This window comes from Thermobia domestica, chromosome 1, assembly GCF_964235325.1.
Source record: "Thermobia domestica chromosome 1, izTheDome1.hap1.1, whole genome shotgun sequence".
NCBI lineage: Eukaryota > Metazoa > Arthropoda > Insecta > Zygentoma > Lepismatidae > Thermobia > Thermobia domestica.
In genome coordinates this window covers 58,436,042-58,462,279 of record NC_137454.1, presented here as the reverse complement: position 1 = coordinate 58,462,279, position 26,238 = coordinate 58,436,042, and the positions used below count along the sequence as shown (strand labels likewise).

At 33.4% G+C, this 26,238-nt stretch overlaps 1 protein-coding gene across 6 annotated transcripts in view; it reads left to right on the top strand.

Moving 5' to 3' along the window:
* The window catches only part of LOC145685008 (AKT-interacting protein-like), a 28,667-nt gene extending 18,006 nt beyond the window's left edge, over positions 1-10,661 (top strand). For all 6 annotated transcript variants that reach the window (XM_081757372.1, XM_081757379.1, XM_081757361.1 and 3 more), the window contains exons 7-8: positions 8,303-8,471; positions 10,297-10,661. In XM_081757372.1, the coding sequence (XP_081613498.1) occupies positions 8,303-8,471; positions 10,297-10,383 (256 nt within the window). In that variant the 3' untranslated portion in view covers positions 10,384-10,661. The remainder of the gene's footprint in view (positions 1-8,302; positions 8,472-10,296) is intronic.
* Positions 10,662-26,238: the final 15,577 nt, after the last annotated feature.

The window sequence follows — 26,238 nt, the reverse complement described above, 5'->3', positions numbered from 1 at the left end:
AATAGTTTCATTATATATTCTGGCATGCCTCGATCCACGAGATTCCAAAATCGATTTCCAGCTGGGATTTTGACTTGTTTCCCATTTATGTATAATCAATTGTGCAGGCTAAAAATAGACATGTAATAAAACAAGAATAACCCAGAAACCTAAATATGTTTATATGTTTTTAATATATATATATATATATATATATATATATATATATATATATATATATATATATATATATATATATATATATATATATATATATTTCAGATAACAAGAAGCAATTTTAAGGGCATTGTTAGTTTTTGTAGTACGTGTTATTAATCAAATAGGAAATTATTGAAAAGAGTATTAACGCCGGAATTTACTGTAGCCTTATGCTTAAAGCACTCTCTGAAAATATAATATCTCTATTTTTTAAAAATCGCATTTTACGATTTCAATGTTCTAAAAGCATGTAAAGGAAAAATCATGAATAACCACGTCTTGTGATTCATGGTATATACTTAAATACAAGTGAGTGTTTTTTTCTTGTACAGTGTTTATTTATGATTACAATAATGTAGCACTATAAAAAGATGCAGATCTATATTTGAAACTTCAGTCTGTACATAACGAAAAGATAAGACTTGGAAGGAATAACTTGGAAAGTAGATTGTGCCATATCACTTGCAGAATTAACGAATAAGACTGTCGTTTTATTGCATAGGCTGTTCTGGCCTTAAAGTAGGTTTTTTCAACATAATTTACTAAGAAATAATGGAAAGGGAAAACTGGAAAAATAGGAGAAGAGAGTTATTATAATAAATTCCTTATAATAGGCTGTTGAGTCCATTTGAGTACGTCTCCAACCGTTTGCTGATAGATGCTATAGGGTACATAACTCAAATAAGAGCAGTCTTGCGATACACGCTTTCTGTGCGGCAGACCTGAATTGGATTCCCAGTAGGAATTTATGTGGTTCGGATCCTAGTCTGAGCTGTAGGTCCAAGTGTCAATTATCCTCAGTTCTGAGTGGAACTCTAAAATGTAAATCAACAAAGAACAGTTTCGCCTTGAACTTCGAATGTTTGTGCTTCATTCGTACGATTTCAGTGTCCTCTGACATCTTCGGTGTCGGTGTCGAAAGGAGCTTTAACAATGTGTCTAGCAGTTTTTAGATGTAATTGTAAGAAACAATAAACCGTATGAGTAAATTACAAAAATTTGAGGTGTAAGGTAAATCTGTTCGTGTTCTTATTTACTAAACTGTACTCTTGGGTATGTAGTTTAAAACTCAGAATTTTCACCAGGAGTACAAGGTAAGATTTTGAGCTCTTCTTATGTACTTACCTACCATGAATCTTAGCCTGTAAGACAATAAATTAGACTTTTTTTTTTTAACTGATTTCCTTTCTTCGTACATTCTTTCGTTTACCATCGTCGTATCAGTTCCTTGGTCTACCTTCTGGCCATTTATTGTTATTCTTATGAGTAGAAATTTCTGTAAGTATTTTTCTTCTTATTTTTTTTATTTATTTTTACATCTCCATGCGAGTGTAGCCTATATTTTTCTATTTTTTCTTGGATACTCTTGATTGAGCGTCTTTTCAATGATTTCATTTCTTTCTCTAATTTGTTCTTGTCTTTCTGCTTCGTAGAAATCTCATTTCTCATTGGTTGAATTCTGTTCCACTTCCTTTTCTTTCTTATTTATGTAACCTTCTGTTCTGCTCTCTATGCTTTTTTCGCTTTTCAAACTATGTTTTCCTTCCTTCCTTATAGGAGATAGCACACTAATTTATTTGATTACATTTCGCTTGAAACTCATATTTTCATGCTCATCCGCCTCTGCACTGATCATATCGTTGTTTGACTTATTATGCTGTTTCGTCTTTTATTATAATATTCTGAACGTCTAATTGTATGTGGATGCGGCACTGGATACATTGTCTTATCCCAGGGTGGAAAAAAATCATGACTTTTTTTAAAACAATCATTTTTGTTGATTTTTTTTATTTAAATCAGTTTTTTTTTAAATTTAAATCAAATCTTTCTCCTCGTATAATACAAGTCGCGAACTGAAGTAAAAACATTAGGAATTAGTATTAAATGTTAATTGCACAATTTAAGTGCAAGAATTGGGCCGAACAATGTTTGTTAATCATTAAGGGAAAAGTACAGCAACGTTTATCAACTTGACACTTTTTTCCACGAAGGTTACTGATCAAAATCAGAACTGGCTTGTGGCACGAAGTACATACAAAATACATAAATTTCGCCTAAAGTTATAAAATCTAAAAAGATTTTAAGTTTCGGAGAGGGGATCGGACCCCTCTAAATACAATCCTATTATCTGGAAACAAACAGACGCGCGCACAAAAGAACTTCCGTCTTAAATGTCAATGGTAATTTCCTCTGTGGAATAGTTAACGATTTACAAACCCTATGTGACTAAGAGAAGAAAGCAGGATTGCCCCGTTACCAGCTCAAATCGGGATTTTTCCTAATCGTCCTTTGCATGACACTCGTTTTCATACTGTTCTGTACATACATTTGAGTCTCATTGTATTATGATTATTACAATAGAACAGAAACGGGATTTTACTTATTTTCACTTTAAATTAACTTATTTCGGAATTTGATTTAAATCAGTGATTTTTATTTAAAAAATCAAGTGATTTAAATCAATCCACCCTGTCTTATCCCTTCTCTAGATTTATGAATGCTGTTTTGCTGAATTCCCAACTCTCTTCAATTAGTTCTCGTAGTGTAAATATGAGCTCTATAAGGTGTCCCAAAAGTCCCTTAACAACTTTGCAAGAGACTTGTAGGCCAGAGGTAACCGTAATATAACATTATAGGACCTTGCTATTTCAAAGAGGAACATTGATAGTATAGGTAGGTGACTTTGGCGGCTGATATCTTGTTTTTATTTATTTATTTCAATGAGAAGGCTACATGCGGCATTATTTTGTGCTAAAATTTGACAAGAAACAATGGTGAAATCAGTTTCCATATACCTTTATTCGGTGAAAAGTTATTGATTCAAAAATGTACTTGTCAATGTCCCGCGATCAGAGACGTAAGCGAGTCTGCCATAAAAGCTCAACACTTAACAAAGTTTCTGGAGTGATAGCGTCACAGGCTTCATTGATTCGGTGACGCAGATGAAGTATGTGATATCGGAACAGCATAAACCATGGCTTTGAAATGAGCCCATGGATAAAAATCAAGTGCCGTAAGGTTTGACGACCTGGTTGCCCATTAAATTAGTTCTCATCTACCAATCCACGTACCAAGAAATTCAGGAAATTGAACATCAAGGAGCAACATTTAACAGTGTTCCCATAATGAAGTAATTCACCATGGACTCATAATAAAGTGCAAGCTACGAAACCTCTGACTCGACAAAGTTCGGTATTGTTCCCTCCCCTCTAACCAGCTTTCCCATTTCACAGTGTTCTCGGACCTCACTTTCACCTGCACAAGCGAACATGACACATCTCGCATATGGCTCAATTGACACCCGTGAACGCACACAATGATGAATAGAGAAAGTGGAACCGGCCTTGAATTAATTGTGGCCTCCTATTGGTTTGATGTTGCACCATAGGGATCAGCTGCAGTAGAAAAGGTAGATCTTGCAGAAGTGTTTCCAACTTTTACATTAAAGAATGTAAAATCACAGTAGTAAGACACGCAATTTTCTGTTTTAATTTCTAGCAGATTGAAGATTGTCTTTCCATTTCAATACAATAGTGTTTCCACTTTCCAACCCTACTTTTGATTTGTGATTTTAGGTCTGATTCAAAAACATACTTTAAAATTCTCCCTGACGGCTATATGGTTAGCATACGAGCGACATCAGAGGTCCAGATTCGGTTCCCAGGTACCTCACATGATTCTAAATCTTACATTCAGCTGTTTAAAAGATGATGATGATGATTATTATTATTATTATTATTATTATTATTATTAATAGTAGTAGTAGTAGTAGTAGAAGAAGAAGAAGAAGATAATAATAATAATAATAATAATAATAATTGCTTTTCATTGCTAGCCTATATCAGAGAGGAATTTATATGCTGTTTCTAAGCTATACTTTGAACTAAAGAATAAAAGTTAAAGCACGCCTAAATAACACTTTTAAATGCCATTACTACAAGCAGCGCAATAAGTGCACAATGAAACCTGTTCAGTTGTTACCTCAGTAAGTTCTAAATTTCCGTCCACCCATTTCCATCAAGATCGTTTGTTCACTTTGTTTAACGTCCCATGATAGGCAAGACGATGATGATGGTAGCGAACTAAATGGTGGAATGAAGAAAATGAAACACCGAACGAGGCAAGACGATGATGATGGTAGCGAACTAAATGGTGGAATGAAGAAAATGAAACACCGAACGAAATGGGAAAACCTCGAGAAAATACCCTCACATGGCGTTTATTCAAGACAAAACTCATTTTGCGCAAACTGGAAGCGAACCAGGGACCCAGCTGCACAAAAGACGAACGCTCGGCTACTGAGCGATAGTGACGCGTTCTTGAAGATCGTGGTTTTGTTCTAAGATTCATTATAAGTACATTAGACGATTAAAAGGGATCATCAGTCAATTACTCTTACAAATGACACAAATGCCACTTTCTTCTAATTTGCGCCCTCGCCTTCGGTGCGAGCAGTCCCGGCTTCGATTCAGGCCAGCCACCCTGAATGAGGTTTTTCCTGGGTTTTCCTATTCACACTAGGCAAATGTCGGGTGGTACCTAACTTATAGATCCCAGGCCTCTTCCTTCCTTCCCTTTCCCCGGATTATGTGCTCGCCGAGGGACGTCATCCTTCAAAAACGTGAAGCGCTAAATGACCTTAGATGCCGGAAGCCCAGAAATCTAAAAATTCTAAATCCTTCTAATTTGATACTACAGTGTCATAGTTTAGGTTCAATATTTGATACTTTATTTTCTATTAGTTCTATGGAAACTTTTTTTTTTCAATTCATTAATCACTGAAAACTACTTAATAATATCAGACAAACTGGTAAGAAAAGCTGATAATGGAAACTCTGTTTCAGCGCAAGGACATGAGTTTTCTTCTGCTTGGTTAGAACGAACTGAGAATCTTGGTTTATACGTTGCCCCGTGGTTGTTTCCTCATTTGTAGCTGTTTCATGTCTTCTAGATCGACGTCTATCTTTCACTGAACCCGTTTCTCTGAATCGATTAATCACATATGTACCAGTTATATGAAATAGTACCTTTGTTGAAGCCATTGACATTGTCCCGTCAACTCCTCTTGCCCAACATCAGGATGATCTGGATTCGTTTATTGTTGTATAACGTCATTTTCTTAGTCAATTACCCTGTAACAAAAGAGATATGTTATCATTTTTATCATCAGCTAAAAATGCTAACATATCGTAAATGATCACCAATCAGAAATTGTCAACATCGAATCAATAACTTTTCACTAGGTAAAGATATGTGGAAACTGATTTCTCGTAAAATTCTAACCCAAAATGATATTTCACATGCTCGCTTTCCGGTTTTAAAAATGGGCCTGAATCAAGACGGCTGCAGCCAAGATCACTTACACCCAGGATTGGCAAAAACCATGGTTTTTATTGAAAAAACAAAAAAACTCGGTTTTTGGTTTAAATAATTTGCTCTATGTATTTGTCACATATGGACAGAAATAAGTTTGTTTTACCTTGGTGTTATTTTGCAACAACCGGGTTATGATGGAAGGGGTCACATAAGCTTAAAGCGAAGTCCAAACCGTTTCTCGACTTACATCCGAAACAAATTGTCCTTCATTTGAACTCGAAACCGGGACTAATTGACCACAAATGCGATACGTCTGCCGACTCACTCACGAAAGACTTCTGATAAAAATACGTTGTACTGATCTTTACATACTTGTTTATATAACTGTCAAGAGTTGTTTCAGAAGGACAAAAAGATAAACACTTGCACAAGTGAAACTATTATACAGAATTACATATGGACAATTTCAAAATACTACAAAGTACAGAAGAATTAATTTAGTCCAAGTTAGTTCACTATGACTTTTATTAGTCCAAGTTAAAGAAACACAACGACTTAATTTGCCTATCAGTAAGAAAAGTGAATAAAGATATGAATTATTTGAGTTCACTTTGACTCTGACTCATTTATACATAAATAGATACCAAAGATACTTCTGTTTGCAATAAATGACTCTTGTATGAACCCCCCAAAAGGTACAGGATTTCAATGTATTTTATCAATAGTAAACATTATTAAAACGAAACAATATTTAGAATTTTTCTTTGATTGCAATTACCTAACAATAATAAACTATATAAAAAACATCACAAATGAAAGATTCATAAACTTATTTAAAAGAAAAGTTGCTTTTGTAGTATAATCTCTTTGAGTAGTGAATGGGGAATTTAGGTCTGTATATAATACGAATAATATGAGAGAGTGAAACATGGTAACATACAAATGTGTGTTCATCAAGATTTTACGAACGCTTACACTTTTACAAACATTTTTCGCTTTTTGGTTTAAACCAGTTCTTTTAAACATCTGGTTTAAACCAGCCAATCCTGAACAAGTGTGTACTCAACTCACTAAACTTGCCATTCGTTTATTTATTTATTTATTTATTTATTTATTTTCACAACGTCATCTGGTCTGGAATCTTCACTTACAGTTAGATACGTAGTTTATGTGATTTCTGTACCCTTCTCAATCTTTCTACTCTGTGTTGGTACTTCCCGGCGGGAGCTCATGTGGTTCGGATTCCACGTTATTCAGTAGGTCTACGTCTCATATAGCCTCGCTGCTGAAAGGGACGCTAAACTAAAATCAACTCAACTGTGTTGGTACTTGTTCTATCTACTTACTTTATTGTTAGCAGTTTCTCAAAATACTTTAACCATACTTTTATATTATTATTATTGTTATTATTATTATTGTCTTCAGCAATCGCAGATTTGTTTGTAAACTATCCTCTCCAGACCTTATTCGTTTTTCTCATTGTTTGTAGTAATCTGTCTTTTACTATTAGTTTCGTTTTCTTTTCTTTTGAATGCATTTCCGTTGTTTCTTTCGTCCCTTAGCTTACATATTTAACTTCATATTTCTGGCACTTGGGACTTTGTTTAACTGAGTTCGTTTCTTACTATTTAGTCGTAGAGCTCAGATACTTTTGGTTTTTTCCTTGTATTACAGATTTTTTAAAACTTCTTTCTTAAAGTTTCAATCGATCACCTAGATCGTTTTTCATTCCTATCCTTGGAATCGCTTTCTCATTTCCGAGTGCTTTTCTCCAATTCAGTCGATAATTATATAACCTATCACAGATTTTATCGTTTCGTCCTAGCTGTGTCGTATGTGACTTTTTTAAAGCACCCGTTTGCTATTTTTACCCATTGCTTTGAGATAACTCGTAATTCCATTTTATGTTTATTTCATTCTCTAAAACCAAAGTAGCCTTCCCCGTTAGTCTAGTGGTTAGCGTACACCTTTGGTGCACGTTATCCGGAGTTCGATCCCTGTTGGTAGGTCCACGTAATAGCCTCGGTAGCGAATGGGATGCTGAACCTCTAATCGAAAACAAATGTGTTCCAGTTCGTCGTGTCTTTGTCTTTTCCAAGTTGCGTATTATTATTTGTACATTCTGTATTTCCATCTTTGTCTCTTCGAAAAAGTCTATATTGTCTTGATTGCAGATCAGAGGATATACATGAAAGATTTTCAGCCTATATTCTTGTGCTTACTGTAATTGCCATGTTTGTTTCTGAAACACATTTGATTTCTCTCATATATCTTTTTTAGTTTCTTACTAACATTAGTTATACTGTTGTTTTCACTGTAATATAGTAATCCTCCTGCTCTTAAATCCTTTCTTTTTTATTTCAAAAGATCAAAATATGTCTTTTTTTTTTTTCCATAACGTCTGACAATTCTACTTTCTGATAAGATAGGTTAATCAGCATAACAAATTCCATAGCAGATCGTTTTCAAGAGGCACTTCATATCTGAGCTTTTGCGTTTACGGTTTGCTGGGACAGACGCAAGAAACACTTGTACTGTTAACCAATCTGCCACCAGGATGAAGTAGGTTTCGAGTTTGACACTGGTGGATAATATAAGAACAGGATCCCCTACGCTAAGAAAAGCTAGAAGGGTGGAAAGGGGGAGATTAGTGTGTATAGAAACTTTTACTGTAAATCATAAGAACACTTATGATTTACATTATAATGTTGATAAACAGTTCTAATTACTGTACTATGAATATGTTACATTTGTAACTTGGAACTAATACAGTATGTTTTCATTTTAGATACGAACGTAGTCCGGATGAATTTCGACAAAAAGTGTTTGCATGTGTGAAATACAGCCAGGAACATGTTTATGATAGACCGACGAGTAGTGATCCTCATTATTTGTGCTTTGAGCCCTATGAACCAACCCTTCATGACGCAGTGAAGGAAGATATGTTGAAACCAAAGGTAAATTTCATATTTACTTTTCTTAAATACATTAGTTTATTTTTTCTTCTGCCCAGGAACACCCTATTCCAAAAAGAATGAGTGCATTGATTATAGCTGTTTTGAGGTAAAAAGAAAGAAAAAAAAGTACAATTTTGGGTATTTTCAGAAACAGTAAATCAAAGATGGCAGGTTCGAGGCCTCAAACCAACCTTCGCAATCGGGAAAAAGTTTGCAGATATGATATTTTTCTTTTAAGTGTAATAAGACGTGTTAAAATGTTATTAAATGTAGAAAAAAAGTAACATTCATTGAAACATTTAGTGATCTGTTGAGTATATAAAACAGTATATCCGTCTTTTAATGAACATTAATGAAATTTGAGAACTTTGGAGCTCTGTAATTTCGAAATCCGTTCACATATCAACCTGAAATAGCAAGGTTTGTCTGTTCCAGTGGTACCAAGAACTATACTAAATTTAATCAAATCTTGCATGGTACGGTAGAAATTTGTTTGATAATTATGATGATTTGACATAGAATGGCTCTGTATTGTTATAGAAGCAAAGGAAAGCAAAAATTGTTTTAAAATGTTCCCACAAATACACCATTTTATGGAGTACAGCAACCTTTACCACTGTTTTCCATATCTCTGGAACAATATAAAGTATCAAATTACTGTAAATGACATTATAATCTTTATCTTGAAAACCTTTACGTAATTGAATATGGTACTTATCAAAGCAGTTATTTGAAATAAAGCTTTTTGAAGAAGAAAAATAGTCAAATTTTCAATAGCTTGCAGTTTTTATTCCTGTTCGTTTCAAATACGGCATATTGTGGTCATTGTATTCGATATTAAGGTACTGCGAATGTACATTGCCCCGTCCGTCTCACTCATATTATTACTGTTGTAGAAGCCCCCAGAGATTAGCTGTTTTCCGATGTTTGTTATACTGTAGTGTCCTTAGTTCTAACACGGAAATTATTATAAGGGTTCATTTTACAGGTAGACTTAAAATTGTAATTAGTTTATGTAGTACCATTTTAAAAATATAAATTTATATATTGTTATAGCAACAGTAGTGATCTCGTTGTGCTGCAAATTACATCAAACAATGTTTCCATGTCGATATTCGCATGGAACTAAATATCAGCGCTTTTCATGTATGATTGTCAAAAGTTGCAAGGGAGTTTTAACGTAAATAGTCCAGCTTGTATACTTTTTTTTTTTTTTTTTTTTTTAAATAAATAATTAGTGTTGGTATCGGAAATTTGTTTCACCAGAACGAACTGACTAGTAAAGAAATGAGAAAATCGGTGCCAATAAATCGGAACTTTTCTGTATAGTCTAAAAATTATGTTATGCGTTGAAGGTGTAATTTTCCCATTGTTGGAATGAACAAATATCTAAAGGAGAAATCAAATGTATGTGTTCCATATTCTTCTGATGACTTATGAATTAAACTGTAATAACGTATTTATGAATTAATTGTACTTTACTTAATCACAGATATGAAATGCCATGTAAAGGTTTTCAAATATACATATATGACAAGCTTCCAACGAAGTATAAAACCATATATTATTTATCAGCTTCTACAATATCCTAAACACCGGAATAGTTTGTGAAAAGTAACAATATCTCCAGAAAGTAATTTGATTTAAAATCACAGAAATACAGAAACAGCTGAAATATGCTTAAATCTGTTCGTGTATTTTTCCATCATCTCATTTCATATTTGCAGTCATATTGTTATACATTGTAGTTGTATAAGATGAATCATATTGTATCCAGTAGGTTATAAATTATATTGTTGAGTCTAATATAGTATTATTTCAACAGAGAAACGAAGACAACGGACAATCATCCAAAGGAACGTCATGGGTGGAGCCAGGATCCTTGGAATCGTTTTCTGCAAAAGAATCATGACATCTTCCCATTGAATTGCTACTGTAAAAATGTATAACTGCTGATTGTGAGCGTTATTATGTGATTTGTATTTTATTTTATTTTATTTTTTCCTGTGATGATAAATTGTAGGCGTGTGAATTTTAGACGAATGAAATGCAGTATTACATACTTTCTAAGCGTTGTCTTCCAATTTTTGTATATATCCTTGTAACAAAAAATCGTTAATTTATCTTGCTGTACAATATGTGCCAATATAGATGTTTATAAAATGTAAATTAAAGTTTTATTTACAGATACTGGTTCCATTATGTTTATTATTATTATCATTTTCACAATGTATTTAAATAATCTTGAACTGTTGTAGTTGACTTGTATATAAATATTTCATTTTGTATATATATTGTTACAATTCTTTTGTATATTGTTGCGAATGTGTGGATGATCGTTATTGCGATTCATGTAGATTTGTTTTTATATATTATGCAAGCAGTAAGATCGAAAGACAACAGAAAACAGAAAAAAACTACTACTGGACTACCAATAAATCTAACAGTAAGATTTGGCGTACGGGCCGAATACTTTTTGTTTTACTATCGCTACTATGAAGTTTGTATCCGGTACGTATTCTTTAACCTCAGTTCTGTATATCCCTTCTGGTAGTCACTTATCATCTGTTATTCTGTTGAAATGTGTATATGTGACGTCCGAAAGTGACGTAATCTTGACTTTCTAACCAGCTGATAAACACTCTGCTGATATTTTTGTGTTACTTTGTGTATCAGCATAATAGTTCAATTTATAAACGTAAACTGAGCAAAAGAACAGTTGGTGAGTTGATTTTCAGTTTAACGTCCCTTTCAGCAGCGAGGCTATATGAGACGGGACCTACTGATTAACGTGTGGAATCCGAACCACATGAGCTCCCGCCAGGAATCGAACCCTGGTCTCCCACGCCAAAGGCGCGTACGCTAACCGCTTAGCCACGAAGGATCTCAAAAGAAGAGACAATGAAAGCTCCAAAATATAATTTTTGTCTACGAGAATTTGACATTTGTCGTTTAGATATAACCCGATAATAACTCTTGTAGATCACGTAAGTCATAAATTAATGCGTATGTATCGAAGACATCTAAACACAACACATTGTAAGAATTGTAAACATTCCATACTAAAAAACATTAAAAATCCTCTTCTCTGATCACATCAAGTAGATTAAATACCAGTCACTGTCTATTCTGGCATTGATATAAATAGGGGTGGAGAAAATAATGTTCCCCTCCCCTCCCCCCAAAAAAGTGAGGCTGGATTCATAATAAATGCTGGAAACTACTTCTTTATGCGTGAATGATATAATAATATGAGAATTCTGACCCAATTAAATTCAACAGTAATATTTACAAATTCGGATAAATAAATCCAAGCTTCAACAACGCAAAAATGATAGTTGGATTGAGTCTGTGTGTTGTAATCATTGAGAGAAGCGAATGTGTCTCGCTGTGTGGGTGTTTATATCTGGACATTGGCAATACATTAAGTATGTTACATACATAGTGTAGATATACAGTAGGTTTATTGACGCTGAAATTTGACTTTCACGAGACAAACATCGTACAGACTTCATCGTAGAAATTGAGAATATTAAATTTGAAAGTACTCTCATAAAATCAGAAACTGAAAATCAGTTGATTCAAAACAGACTTTATTCTTCTGAACTTACCAACAGCATGAACTGTTTTCGATCGTCTGGAACATCATCAGCTGATTCGGGAAATTCAGTGTATACGTTTTCAAATAAATTTGCGCTAATGTATGACTTGAAAATAAATACATATTTGTTGTTCCACGCCGTCTTTAATTTCACTAATTAAGTACTGTATAATAATAATAATAATAATAGTAAAAGCGCCCCAACACTAGCAGGTTAGTCAACAACACACTGAAGTTCTTGCTTTCTACGAAGCCATATAGTTTACCGTGTTTTTTTTTTCTTCTTTTAAAGCATTCACAGATAAGGGAATATAAATACAGGATTGCCAGATTAATGTATTATTGTCAAATGTGTTTTTCTTAAAGAAATAACTTTTTTTCCATATCGTATTTATATCCATGCCAAAGTATAGCCAGACTAGAGTGCTTTCAAAACTAGACACAAATTGTCAGCTCAAAAACACGTGCAGATTTGTTTTGAAGAAGGGAATCTACGTCACATAGTTATTGCGGTCACTCAGCGAGGGTCGAATCAGAAACGTCATTTTACCAAGTGGGTAGAGAATTTTCTTGGCAACAGACCTTAACATTCTAATGTTGCCGCTAGTAAACGTGTTTTCAGAAGGAAAGAATCTATTTTAGTATTTCGTTTCTTTGTTGAAGGAGGTGATTAAAAAACACACACACAACCCCCTCCCCCTCCTTCCTAACATGCACAAATTGAGACGACAAACATATCCTTTCATCTATTTAAAGAAACCAATATTTTCCTTTTCGTTAACTTCACAGGACAGTTCCAGTTGATGACTCACCGAGATGCGCACGAAGTCGCAACAGCATACCACGTGCTTCTCCAAAAGTCAATTTGTTTCTAGTTTTGAAAACACTATAATTTTGCATCTATTTGATATAGTTAGAACAAATAATTCTTGAAAATTCAGAATCTTTCAATTTTTATCTCCTTTCGGCCACTTGAATTTCGTCTACATTCTGTTCAGTAAATATGATATGCTTATTATTTTTACAGATTAATGTTTCGATATAAGCTTTCATAAATTTACATAGACTACATTATTTTTGTAGCTTATGTAAAAGAGAAAGGTTAAATTTTCAGAAATAAAACTACAGTTTGGAATTTCATTTTTATATTATGTTCACTATATGCTCAAAATCAAACTGTTATTAATGAATATCTTTGGTGTATGAAACAACATACAGGTGTAGTAGGATTTCATTCATGTTAGTTAATAGTTACAGTATTTCATATAAAAGGCAGGATTGCGTCACTTCTCGGAATAAAATAAGATACTAAAGATCCCACGAAATTAACATCTTGATATTGCAGAACCTGGTAATGATTTCTGTTACAAGTATTTATGAGATCCGTATTCTGCTTACAAGTTTTAATTAATAATCAACCATTTACTTAATAAAAGACATATACAAAAGAAAAAAAATAAATTCACAGAAAAGAATGTACGGTATACATTATATTGCACTATATGTTTATGATTACAGTTATGTATTTAGCGACAATCTTCTCTATTTTAATTTCTCGGAGTTAATGGAATATAATTACTAAAAGAGCATATAGAACACATTGTAATATTAATTCCCTACTACCAAACAATGCATTTGAAATATAGGAGGAAAAATACAATACAATGAGAAGGAACATTATTTAGATTAGTAGATAATTAGTATTATAAATATAACACATTTGCTATGTAGATGCCAATAAGACTTTGACAAAAATAGCAAAGTCCATTTTTCTAGAATTGCTTTTTTATAATAGTGCTCAGGAAAGGGAAGCTCTAATGCGTTAACTTTGCGTTTCTTCTTAATTGATTTTCTCTAGAGGCGTTTAAAGTAGAATGACAGTAACTATGTTATGTAATGCTTACTTTAAAACGAAATCGTACCCTTGCCTTTGGTAACTGATCATGCCCTCGAAGAGTTGTATTTGCAAAGCTATTTCATATACTTACGATGAGCAGACTGAACTATTTTCCGGTCCTTCCTGATCGAACTACTCCGAGACTAAGCTAAATTGAGCAAACTTTTATAGTGGGTTGGTGTCATTGTTTTTTAGGTGGTATTAAGGTTCAAGAATCGACACATGCTAGCTCTTTCAAATATTTCTTTAAGAAACTGAGCTTAACTTCGGAAAATGCATTCAGCGGTGATGCTGATAGCCTCCTTTTAATAAACTAAAGCTTCTTCACTTGTTATCGTTTTCCTTTCTTCCACAGATTACCAGCGGATGCTTGATAAGTTCTCTCAGTCCAATTTTGCACCTCGAATACCATTACTGAGCTATCTTCACAAAAGTGATTTTTAACCTTATCTTAATGCCTGTGAGATCTTAATGTAATTACAAAGAACTTTCGATTAGTCAGAATGGGAACAGTCGATTAGTTCGAATTAGTGCGTGTACAGTATTTGAATAATTACTACCTTTACAGTATTTGAATATTATAATAAGAATAATCGCAGAAGAAATAACTAGAAGTGTTTTTACAATAGTTTAAAATTAACTCTTTCACCTTCAAGTAATGAGATAACCGTTCGGAACATTACAATATGTAGCACTTGCACACGTAGAGGTAGTTTTGATTTTCTGTAATCCCCAAAACACTATGAAATGTACACTCATGTCCAAAATTATTGTTGCATGTCTATAAATATGTTGTTGTAGGAATATAATTTGATAACGAATTCGCCCGGTATTATAATGTTAGTAGGTGTATAATCGGCAAAGACATGTATGTGGTAAATTTCATGTCAAAAGAGCAGTTAATAAGAACAATAGAACGGAAATAAAAAAAAAAAACTCTCTTGTCCATTTAGCAAAATTTTGTTTTACTCATTCTAATTGTCGTATTTATAATTCTTTTCCTATGAAATTTACCACAAATATACATTTCCCGATTATACATACAGTATCGGTATTAAAGGTACCCTGCAAAATCATTATCAAATTATATTCGTACAAGACAGTTACAGATATGCGACAATCATTTTTGGACATGACTACAGTTCGTGACTTTTAAAGGTTTTTCATTAACAATTAAATGAAAGTCGCCAAGAAATGAATGAAAATTGTATTTACACAGAAGGCAATTGTAGTATTATGGTATTAACGCCAATATATATATACCAAAACGTAAGAGAAAAGAGATGTCCTGCAGAGTTGCATATAGTTCAACAAAATTTCAAAGCTTGATAAGTGTTCGGCGTTCGTTACTCGTCACAAATTTTCATTAAGTTGCACAGTGCTTGTTCAAAATGTATGAGTTAATGTTTGTTAGAAATTTTAATGTGAATATTATATAGCAAAACTAGCAGCGTTCACCCCGCTTCGCTGCGGTCACCCCGGAACGCAATAAACTTTGTTACTTAGATAATTTTTACTTTTTCGCTTTCAAGTGATATGATAAAAACCATAGAAGATTGCAGTAAATGTTAACATTATATCGCCTGTCATTTATGTTAACCCGCCCCGCTTCGCTGCGGTCACCCCCGAACGCAATAAACTTTGTTACTTAGATAATTTTTACTTTTTCGCTTTCAAGTGATATGATAAAAACCATTATAACGCCTGTCATTTATGTTAACCCGCCGAGTGACACGGTCATGCGGGTTGCATATACATACGTTTATTTTTATACCTATGATGAACTAACAAAGGATTTGTACGTAATGGACACCTGAATGGTCAATTATCTCAAGACACTGGTAATTGAAAATTAAAGTGATATGATAAAAACCATCTAGGGTCCAAATCCTAATAACCCCCCAAAAATAAAAGAAATTGGTTCAGCCGTATTAGCGTGATGAGCGGACAAAGGATTTGTACGTTCTCTTTTATATATATAGATGAAAAGGCCTAAAAATGACAACGGTTGTTCTTGAGAACGCCATTGAAATTCGCTGTAGTAGTATTGTGATTATACCAAATTAATTTAGTACTTTAAGGATTTGTTCTTGTAAGAGTACATTTCGGATGTGTGCTAATGTCAGACAATTCTGATGAATTTGTGTCATTAATGTTTGGTATTTTCATCGTGAGACGAGTAAATCATAATGAATTAGTAACTCTTATACAAGTTGTGCAACAATAGGAAGATAATTAGGTAGAATTTTCAGTTTCGACCAGCAAAATGTTTTAAATTATATACCGTTTTATAACTTTTTAAAGTAACTTTACTAGATGTTAAATAATTTTTAAAATTAAAAATAGTTGCTGATATATTGATTTTTAAAAGAATTCAAACATAAACTAGATGCAATCTTATTTTCGAATTCCAGTAATATGTAGTTAGTGACGCTGATACTCGTAATACATGCACCACATTAGGAAAAAAAGTTCGGTTTTCGAAAAAACTATCAACTCTGGACTGTTTTGCCCATTCCGACTTTAACAAGTTAACTTCAAAATATCAAAATCGAACAGATTTGACTGGTGCATATTTTCGTAAAGTTTGTGCATAATTATTTGTTATAGAGAATAATATGCACGAATATGCCCAATCTCATATGTAGTTTTGCATAAAATTAGCACATCAATAAAGATACGTAAATTTTCTTTGGTTAAACTAGCCCGGGAAGTTATTCAGGAAATGGTTCTGAATTTGGCGTGAAACTACTAGAGCAACGATATAAACGTGAGAAAACTATTACGTGATACAGAATCAATTAATTTTCCTTCAGACCTGATGGAACACACACAAGAGTTCACTGTATTATTATTATTTAAAACGTATATTGTTAGGTACTCTGTAGACTTTGAACGATGTTATTTGAAGGTAACAAGCATTTTCGGTGTTAACGGTGTGAAAGTTAATAAGAAACAGCTAATTATTATCAGTTTAAGTGTTTATTGAATAGTTCAAGTTGATGAAAACTTGTTTAGCAGATGCGTAAGGAGTAGAAAATGACACAGATAATACCTGTGATAGCTATGTTGATCTTTCCGATTTTGTTTTAATATATGTAAATTCTCAAGTGAATAATACACAAAAAATAAAATTTAGCAAATAATATGTATGTAGTATATTGTCTTCTCAATCAATATTTCTCAGATTATAAGCACTCCTCAGAATTACACAAGAGAAGGAATGCTGGATACAATATCCTTTTTATTTAAAAAAAAAATCTTATTTGGACAACGAGAACAAGAATTTAATATTTGCAACTACATGATTAACAATCGTGCCATTTTACTTTGTTGTAAAACATGCGCGAAATGTTAGTAGTAGATGTCCATATTTTACAATCTTAGGTGAGTTCATTATAATCCATTAGTGAGGCGAGAACATTTCGTGTATATAAATCTGCACACACTGTGTGAATAAAGTACATTTGTCATTAAAGTAGTGAGGTACAAATTTAATTAAAATTCTAGATCTTTTGTTTTCTTATTATTATGGCCAAGATAAAATGTCCATGGACAAATTTAGAGTTTTCAGACAACATTGAAACATTATGCAAGAAAAGAAGCCAGCAGTGTGTAGAAATATTAAGGTTTATGTGTATATATTTGTGTGCTGTAGCGAGTATGGCAGCTGGTGTACATAATGTAAAATTTAACATAAATAAATTAAAATTACCTGAATTTAGTATATATTTTTCATTAAAAGTAGAAGAAGACATGAGTTGTATGGGGCTTAACTATTTGTAAGGAGTATGTTTAGCATATCTGTTAGAAAATTAATGAACTACTATAACACGATTGGATCGTGTTGGGTTCGGTTCCAGTTCGGGGCAGCCGTTCTTATGGCATGCAGGGTCTAATTCTTGTTCGAGCTAACCACTTTTGTGACTGACAGAGTCTGATTTTTACCTGATCCCATTTGGGATAACCAATTTTTATAAATTTGCTGGAAACAACTCCTGTTCAATACAACTTACCTGTGGTGGATTTTAGTGATTGGCGTGAAGAAGGCATTCGCAATATAAATGATAATACTACAATAGAGAATACGCAAACCTCCAAGTTGGACCCCGAACCAAAATACTATTTCATTGAGGTTGCGACTGCGAGCGCCCACCGTCATTGCCACGCCTGCTGGCGATAGCGGAATGAATACAAGTTACTAAACATAACATCCACCATTTTGGGTAGTGATTGTGCAGAAATGCTGTAAAGGTAATTGTACATATAGAAATAGATTGTATGTAAATTTTATTCAGTTAACACAGGTTATGTATAATACTTACGTTAATGACATTACAACATTTTGTTAGTGATTTTTACTTAACATGTACCAAGACACCATGAGCCCAAAAATTTATTAATGTGGAATTTACGCAATGAGATTATTATATACTTTTATTTTTTTCTTTAAGAAAATGACGCACTACGAATGCCGGCTGAAATTTGCATTACACGATGCACTAGCATTGAACACACGCTATTTTCGTATCACACTTAACTACACTATAAGTTGATGGATTTGGGGGGGGGGGAATCATGTAGCTATTCTTCAAAAAAAAAAAAAAAAAAAAAAAAGGATTCCACGGTGCTTCTTGTTGCTCGTCGAACAGTTATTATTTAGGTTCCGTCATAGTTATTACTCTTCAGTTGTGAGTGCAATTCGCCCTTTTACCTGTGTTAGTTCCTTACTCATGCCTCGTTGATTTCATACATTCACATATTATACGCTATTTTAGCACACAAACGTAGATTTTGTGTTAATTTTATGTTTATCATTCGTGTAGGATTAACTTGTTCTTCCCATAGTCGAATTTACAAAAATCGTGATCGATTGCGAAGAAAAACTTAGATATTATTCACAGTCGCCACAGAAATAGAACAATCTAGGCCACCATAGCTGCTTAGCACACCTTCGCGGCTTTTTTTACCTCAGCGTCAGTATGTTTGCGCCTAGCACGCCAGAAAAGATTTTACAAATGTTCATAATAAATATTCTTCATCAGAAATACACATATTAAAGGGCGTTAAATAAGTTCACCATTAAAACAAAATAATTGAAATGTTGAAAACAATAAAAATAAGTCTAGATGATGTTTGAATTCGACGAACTATGTTTTGCATCATTTTAACCATATTACGCCTCCTTTGTTCAGTGAACAGGAAGCACGAGTCATCACTCACAGGATTGCCAACTTACAAAAAGATAAAACTAGAACACAGTTTGCGTTGACGAACAGTACATGGAGCCTCATTCCAATTCAGCCAACAGTAAATGGGAAATTTAAAATGGAATGGGAGTGAGGGGGGAGCCACACGCTCACAAATGGCGTGCGACACGGACGATGATCTTTGAAGATTATCAGAACCCTGGGATCTTGGGTTTCCTCTTCTTAGAGTTATTTTTCCGGTTATTATTCCTCTTCTTTCTTCCATTATTAACATTTGATCCATTATGGTTCATTAACACTTTACACAGACGTAGATGGGCTTTTTATTTTATGGGCTATATACTTTAAATGGGCTCTCTTTTTGTATGTGTAAATATAAGATTACATTTGTTTTCATAATACAATATTTCAATATAAGGAATAATATTGATTATCTATTATATTTTCATTTTATATTATATCCTATTCACATTCTATTTATTAACATCAAACCAATATATTTCTTACACTATTACTTAAATCATAAAATTTTCAATTTTTTTATTTTTTATTTTTTTTGTAAGTATCTGACTCGTGTTTTTACATCTTACACTAAATATTCTTATCGTACTAAACACATGAAATTTTCAATATTTTGAGAAAAATGACACATGAAATGCAAAAATAACCTTTTCATCAATATATGCTTCCTTATAACTAATTCTCAAAATAACTCCTAATAATGTAATATTTCCATTCTTCAAACCTTTAAAATACAACATTTAAACAGCACTATTAATTAGTTAGTTAACTTCAAACACAATGCAATAATACAGTAACACGAATATATGAAATGAAATCTTTCATTCGTAAACAAATTTTTAAAACATATTACATATTAAAAACTTTATTTCACACAATATTGAGTAATATACGTTTTGTCGAGATTTAATAAAATTTATCGGCGCCTTAAAGATTCACAGCTAAATTTTTACAACGTAATAATTCAGTTATGACTCTCTCTGATCACTCGACGGGATCTGCCTGGCTAAATTTCGAAGGAACCTACCCACAATGAATTATTTGTTCTACCACCCCGAGATGAGGCCGAATTAAAGAATACAAGGTTAAAAACTTAAAATAATAAAGAATGGGATTTACCAAAATAGCTTACTCCGAGCATTAAAAATATGTTACATTACCCAATACACATAAGGGGGGGGGAACCTCATCTCCATGACTTGGCATATTTCTTTGCTGGTTTTTCCATTGCTTTGGAAAAGAAATATTAACGGCCATCTGGAAATCGCATAGCGGGTCACAGATGCCTGCATATATCATATGAAACGACTTTTTTTTTTACATTCCTTGTACTTGTTCATTTAGTGCCACATAAGGATTCTGTAGATTTACTAACGCAAATTCCAATACATCAGATGAACATAAATTTTTACAGTACAGAAAATTCAAATACTTATCAATATCTAGCAATTTCTCCAAGATTTTATGTATTCGTTGGTTATTACTTCTGGATTGAACACTTTGAGATAAACACACTGGTGTTGTGGTTAATGCATTGCAAAGAACAGTTTCAACACTGCTTTCTAGATCTGAATTTTTAAATTCGCTTGAAATTACATCATGGTATTTCTCAGAACTATGTTTTACTGCGAGCTCTAACCAGATTTTACGAGTTTGTTTCGTAGGTTTCCACACCTTAAGTCTATCCACAGAATGTGAACCAATTGATTTACCAGTTAAAGGATCTAACAATTTACCAATCTTCTTAATTTCTAATTTTCATACGGTTCAAAAGGAAATATTTAATTTTGTATTCATCTTTTTTTTTGTAATATACAAGAATCTTAAACATTGCTACGGTCAAATTTTCAAAATGTACACCATCCAGTTTTCTCGCAAGCATGTTTTTATCCAATTCCTACTCTTGGTTTTTCAAGTACAACAAGAATTTTGAATTTTATTCCAAAACGTTTAATAAACATGTCTTCGTAATTGCCTGTGTGTTTTTTGCAACAAATATTTACTTTCATAATCACTGATTTTCCATACGCGTGTGATTTTTCCCTGTCAGTAGCAACAACAAATCGTATATTGACAGAAATTTTGACTTTCGGCTTACCACATTGCTTCACTAACATGCAATTTCCACATATTTCGTCATTATGTTTACTGCACTTATTTTCTTTCAAAATTTTGTTACGGGAAATTCTCTGCCCAATTTTGTATGAAATATCGAATTTGCTTTTATGATCAACCCAGTTTTTCATTTTCCCTGTGTGCTTACGCGTGGGTGCTGTTACTGAATGCTCGTGCCACCTAGCACAAGTTCGTTGGACTAACCTAACTTTTGCCTTTTTCTCGCGTTTGTTTTGAATTTTCGACGCTTGGCTACGACACGGTTTTCTCACCTGATTTCCACATTTTTCACGGACACCATCATGATTTTTAACGACTAATTCCTGCATATCGTTTCCTTTTGCATTGACTTTTGACCTTTTGAACAACTTACAACGCTTACTAGGTTTCAACTTTTCATTTCGCTTTTCACTTACATTTTCTGATTGTGCTTTTTCTGGAGTGACTACATTGCTTTTTTCATTACTACTTACCACCATACGATTGCCTTTGTGCTTACATTGGGTTTTCTTAAAATTCCTACGGACAAACTTTGACATTCTTTCAAAAGATCGCAATATTTTGTGCATGCCTTTTATCTTTCGTTTCAATTTACACAACTTTCGTTTCTTATCAGATGTGTGCTTACTACGCTGTGACCAATATTTATACTTGCTGACGGATTTACTCAAAATGTACTGCAACTTACTAAAATTATTTCGACAACTTTCAACTTGTTTGTGCCATGACATTTCACTAACATTATTCTCTTTGATGTTACTAGTGCCTGAACTGATTTCATCATTCATCACACATATTTGGGTGCATAAAAAACAATAAAACCTTATGCGCTTGAAATTTACAACATACATATTTATTACCACCAAGTGAGAACTGTTACCACTGTTTTCCTTTTTGTCAATCTGAACCCTAACTATGTTCACGAAGTACGAACATATGTCATTACTTGGAATACATGCTAACTTATCTGTTTGTGACGTGCTTTGGACGCATCCTAGCTCCATTAAATTCAACATATGACTAATGAGTAAAGAGCGCATTCTTTTGCCTCCATTCATTAATATTACTACATTAGTACAATTACACGTACAAAACCTATCAGTGCATTTTCCTCCGTAGCATGACAAATATTTTATGTTCAACGCATCTACTTTCTGTTTAAACTTCGAACGAACACTAGGCCTACATGACGTAACAGTTTGGCTAACTAAACCTTTACATTTGTATGGCACTGGCTGACTACTTGTTTCTTTACCATTGCAAGCGCTAACAAAAACTAACTCATTTACTACCTTTTGGCACCTTTGTTCTACATCTGCACAACTAGCCTTTTCATTTGGAGCTTCAATTGATTTAATTTTTTCAAGTGCTTGGACCCCCTTTTCTTCACTTTTACCCCAAATTTCTTTCTTTGCAACTTCTATTTGTGCCTGGAGTTTATCGTTGACGTGCTTTACAGTTATTTCATTGACTTCCACAAATTTACTTTCCAAAGATTTCCCAAAATTATTAATTGTACTTTCTAAAGATTCCCATACGTTATTAGTTTGCTCGCTAACCCTTTCAATTTTGTGTTCTAAAGATTCGTTGATTTTTTCAATTTTGCTTTTTAATGATTCGCGTACCATATCAGTTTGTTCAATGAGTTCCTCTTTATATGCTTTAAGTGCGTCCAGCACTAACTTAACATTACTTTCATCCATTTTTACAATTACAGAAAATTTCTCAGTACGAGTCAGATACTTTATACCTTTACGTTTTTACACATAAATCACTACTTTTTACATGTACGGTGAAGGAGTTCTGTCCCTGTTCGGGCGCCATTCTTGTAACACGATTGGATCGTGTTGGGTTCGGTCCCTGTTCGGGCGCCATTTTTATAACACGATTGGATCGTGTTGGGTTCGGTTCCAGTTCGGGGCAGCCGTTCTTATGGCCTGCAGGGTCTAATTCTTGTTCGAGCTAACCACTTTTGTGACTGACAGAGTCTGATTTTTACCTGATCCCATTTGGGATAACCAATTTTTATAAATTTGCTGGAAACAACTCCTGTTCAATACAACTTACCTGTGGTGGATTTTAGTGATTGGCGTGAAGAAGGCATTCGCAATATAAATGATAATACTACAATAGAGAATACGCAAACCAAGTTGGACCCCGAACCAAAATACTATTTCATTGAGGTTGCGACTGCGAGCGCCCACCGTCATTGCCACGCCTGCTGGCGATAGCGGAATGAATACAAGTTACTAAACATAACATCCACCATTTTGGGTAGTGATTGTGCAGAAATGCTGTAAAGGTAATTGTACATATAGAAATAGATTGTATGTAAATTTTATTCAGTTAACACAGGTTATGTATAATACTTACGTTAATGACATTACAACATTTTGTTAGTGATTTTTACTTAACATGTACCAAGACACCATGAGCCCAAAAATTTATTAATGTGGAATTTACGCAATGAGATTATTATATACTTTTATTTTTTTCTTTAAGAAAATGACGCACTACGAATGCCGGCTGAAATTTGCATTACACGATGCACTAGCATTGAACACACGCTATTTTCGTATCACACTTAACTACACTATAAGTTGATGGATTTGGGGGGGGGAATCATGTAGCTATTCTTAAAAAAAAAAGGATTCCACGGTGCTTCTTGTTGCTCGTCGAACAGTTATTATTTAGGTTCCGTCATAGTTATTACTCTTCAGTTGTGAGTGCAATTCGCCCTTTTACCTGTGTTAGTTCCTTACTCATGCCTCGTTGATTTCATACATTCACATATTATACGCTATTTTAGCACACAAACGTAGATTTTGTGTTAATTTTATGTTTATCATTCGTGTAGGCTTAACTTGTTCTTCCCATAGTCGAATTTACAAAAATCGTGATCGATTGCGAAGAAAAACTTAGATATTATTCACAGTCGCCACAGAAATAGAACAATCTAGGCCACCATAGCTGCTTAGCACACCTTCGCGGCTTTTTTTACCTCAGCGTCAGTATGTTTGCGCCTAGCACGCCAGAAAAGATTTTACAAATGTTCATAATAAATATTCTTCATCAGAAATACACATATTAAAGGGCGTTAAATAAGTTCACCATTAAAACAAAATAATTGAAATGTTGAAAACAATAAAAATAAGTCTAGATGATGTTTGAATTCGACGAACTATGTTTTGCATCATTTTAACCATATTACGCCTCCTTTGTTCAGTGAACAGGAAGCACGAGTCATCACTCACAGGATTGCCAACTTACAAAAAGATAAAACTAGAACACAGTTTGCGTTGACGAACAGTACATGGAGCCTCATTCCAATTCAGCCAACAGTAAATGGGAAATTTAAAATGGAATGGGAGTGAGGGGGGAGCCACACGCTCACAAATGGCGTGCGACATGGACGATGATCTTCTTTGAAGATTATCAGAACCCTGGGATCTTGGGTTTCCTCTTCTTAGAGTTATTTTTCCGGTTATTATTCCTCTTCTTTCTTCCATTATTAACATTTGATCCATTATGGTTCATTAACACTTTACACAGACGTAGATGGGCTTTTTATTTTATGGGCTATATACTTTAAATGGGCTCTCTTTTTGTATGTGTAAATATAAGATTACATTTGTTTTCATAATACAATATTTCAATATAAGGAATAATATTGATTATCTATTATATTTTCATTTTATATTATATCCTATTCACATTCTATTTATTAACATCAAACCAATATATTTCTTACACTATTACTTAAATCATAAAATTTTCAATTTTTTTATTTTTTATTTTTTTGTAAGTATCTGACTCGTGTTTTTACATCTTACACTAAATATTCTTATCGTACTAAACACATGAAATTTTCAATATTTTGAGAAAAATGACATGAAATGCAAAAATAACCTTTTCATCAATATATGCTTCCTTATAACTAATTCTCAAAATAACTCCTAATAATGTAATATTTCCATTCTTCAAACCTTTACAATACAACATTTAAACAGCACTATTAATTAGTTAGTTAACTTCAAACACAATGCAATAATACAGTAACACGAATATATGAAATGAAATCTTTCATTCGTAAACAAATTTTTAAAACATATTACATATTAAAAACTTTATTTCACACAATATTGAGTAATATACGTTTTGTCGAGATTTAATAAAATTTATCGGCGCCTTAAAGATTCACAGCTAAATTTTTACAACGTAATAATTCAGTTATGACTCTCTCTGATCAGTCGACGGGATCTGCCTGGCTAAATTTCGAAGGAACCTACCCACAATGAATTATTTGTTCTACCACCCCGAGATGAGGCCGAATTAAAGAATACAAGGTTAAAAACTTAAAATAAAGAATGGGATTTACCAAAATAGCTTACTCCGAGCATTAAAAATATGTTACATTACCCAATACACATAAGGGGGGGGGGAACCTCATCTCCATGACTTGGCATATTTCTTTGCTGGTTTTTCCATTGCTTTGGAAAAGAAATATTAACGGCCATCTGGAAATCGCATAGCGGGTCACAGATGCCTGCATATATCATATGAAACGACTTTTTTTTACATTCCTTGTACTTGTTCATTTAGTGCCACATAAGGATTCTGTAGATTTACTAACGCAAATTCCAATACATCAGATGAACATAAATTTTTACAGTACAGAAAATTCAAATACTTATCAATATCTAGCAATTTCTCCAAGATTTTATGTATTCGTTGGTTATTACTTCTGGATTGAACACTTTGAGATAAACACACTGGTGTTGTGGTTAATGCATTGCAAAGAACAGTTTCAACACTGCTTTCTAGATCTGAATTTTTAAATTCGCTTGAAATTACATCATGGTATTTCTCAGAACTATGTTTTACTGCGAGCTCTAACCAGATTTTACGAGTTTGTTTCGTAGG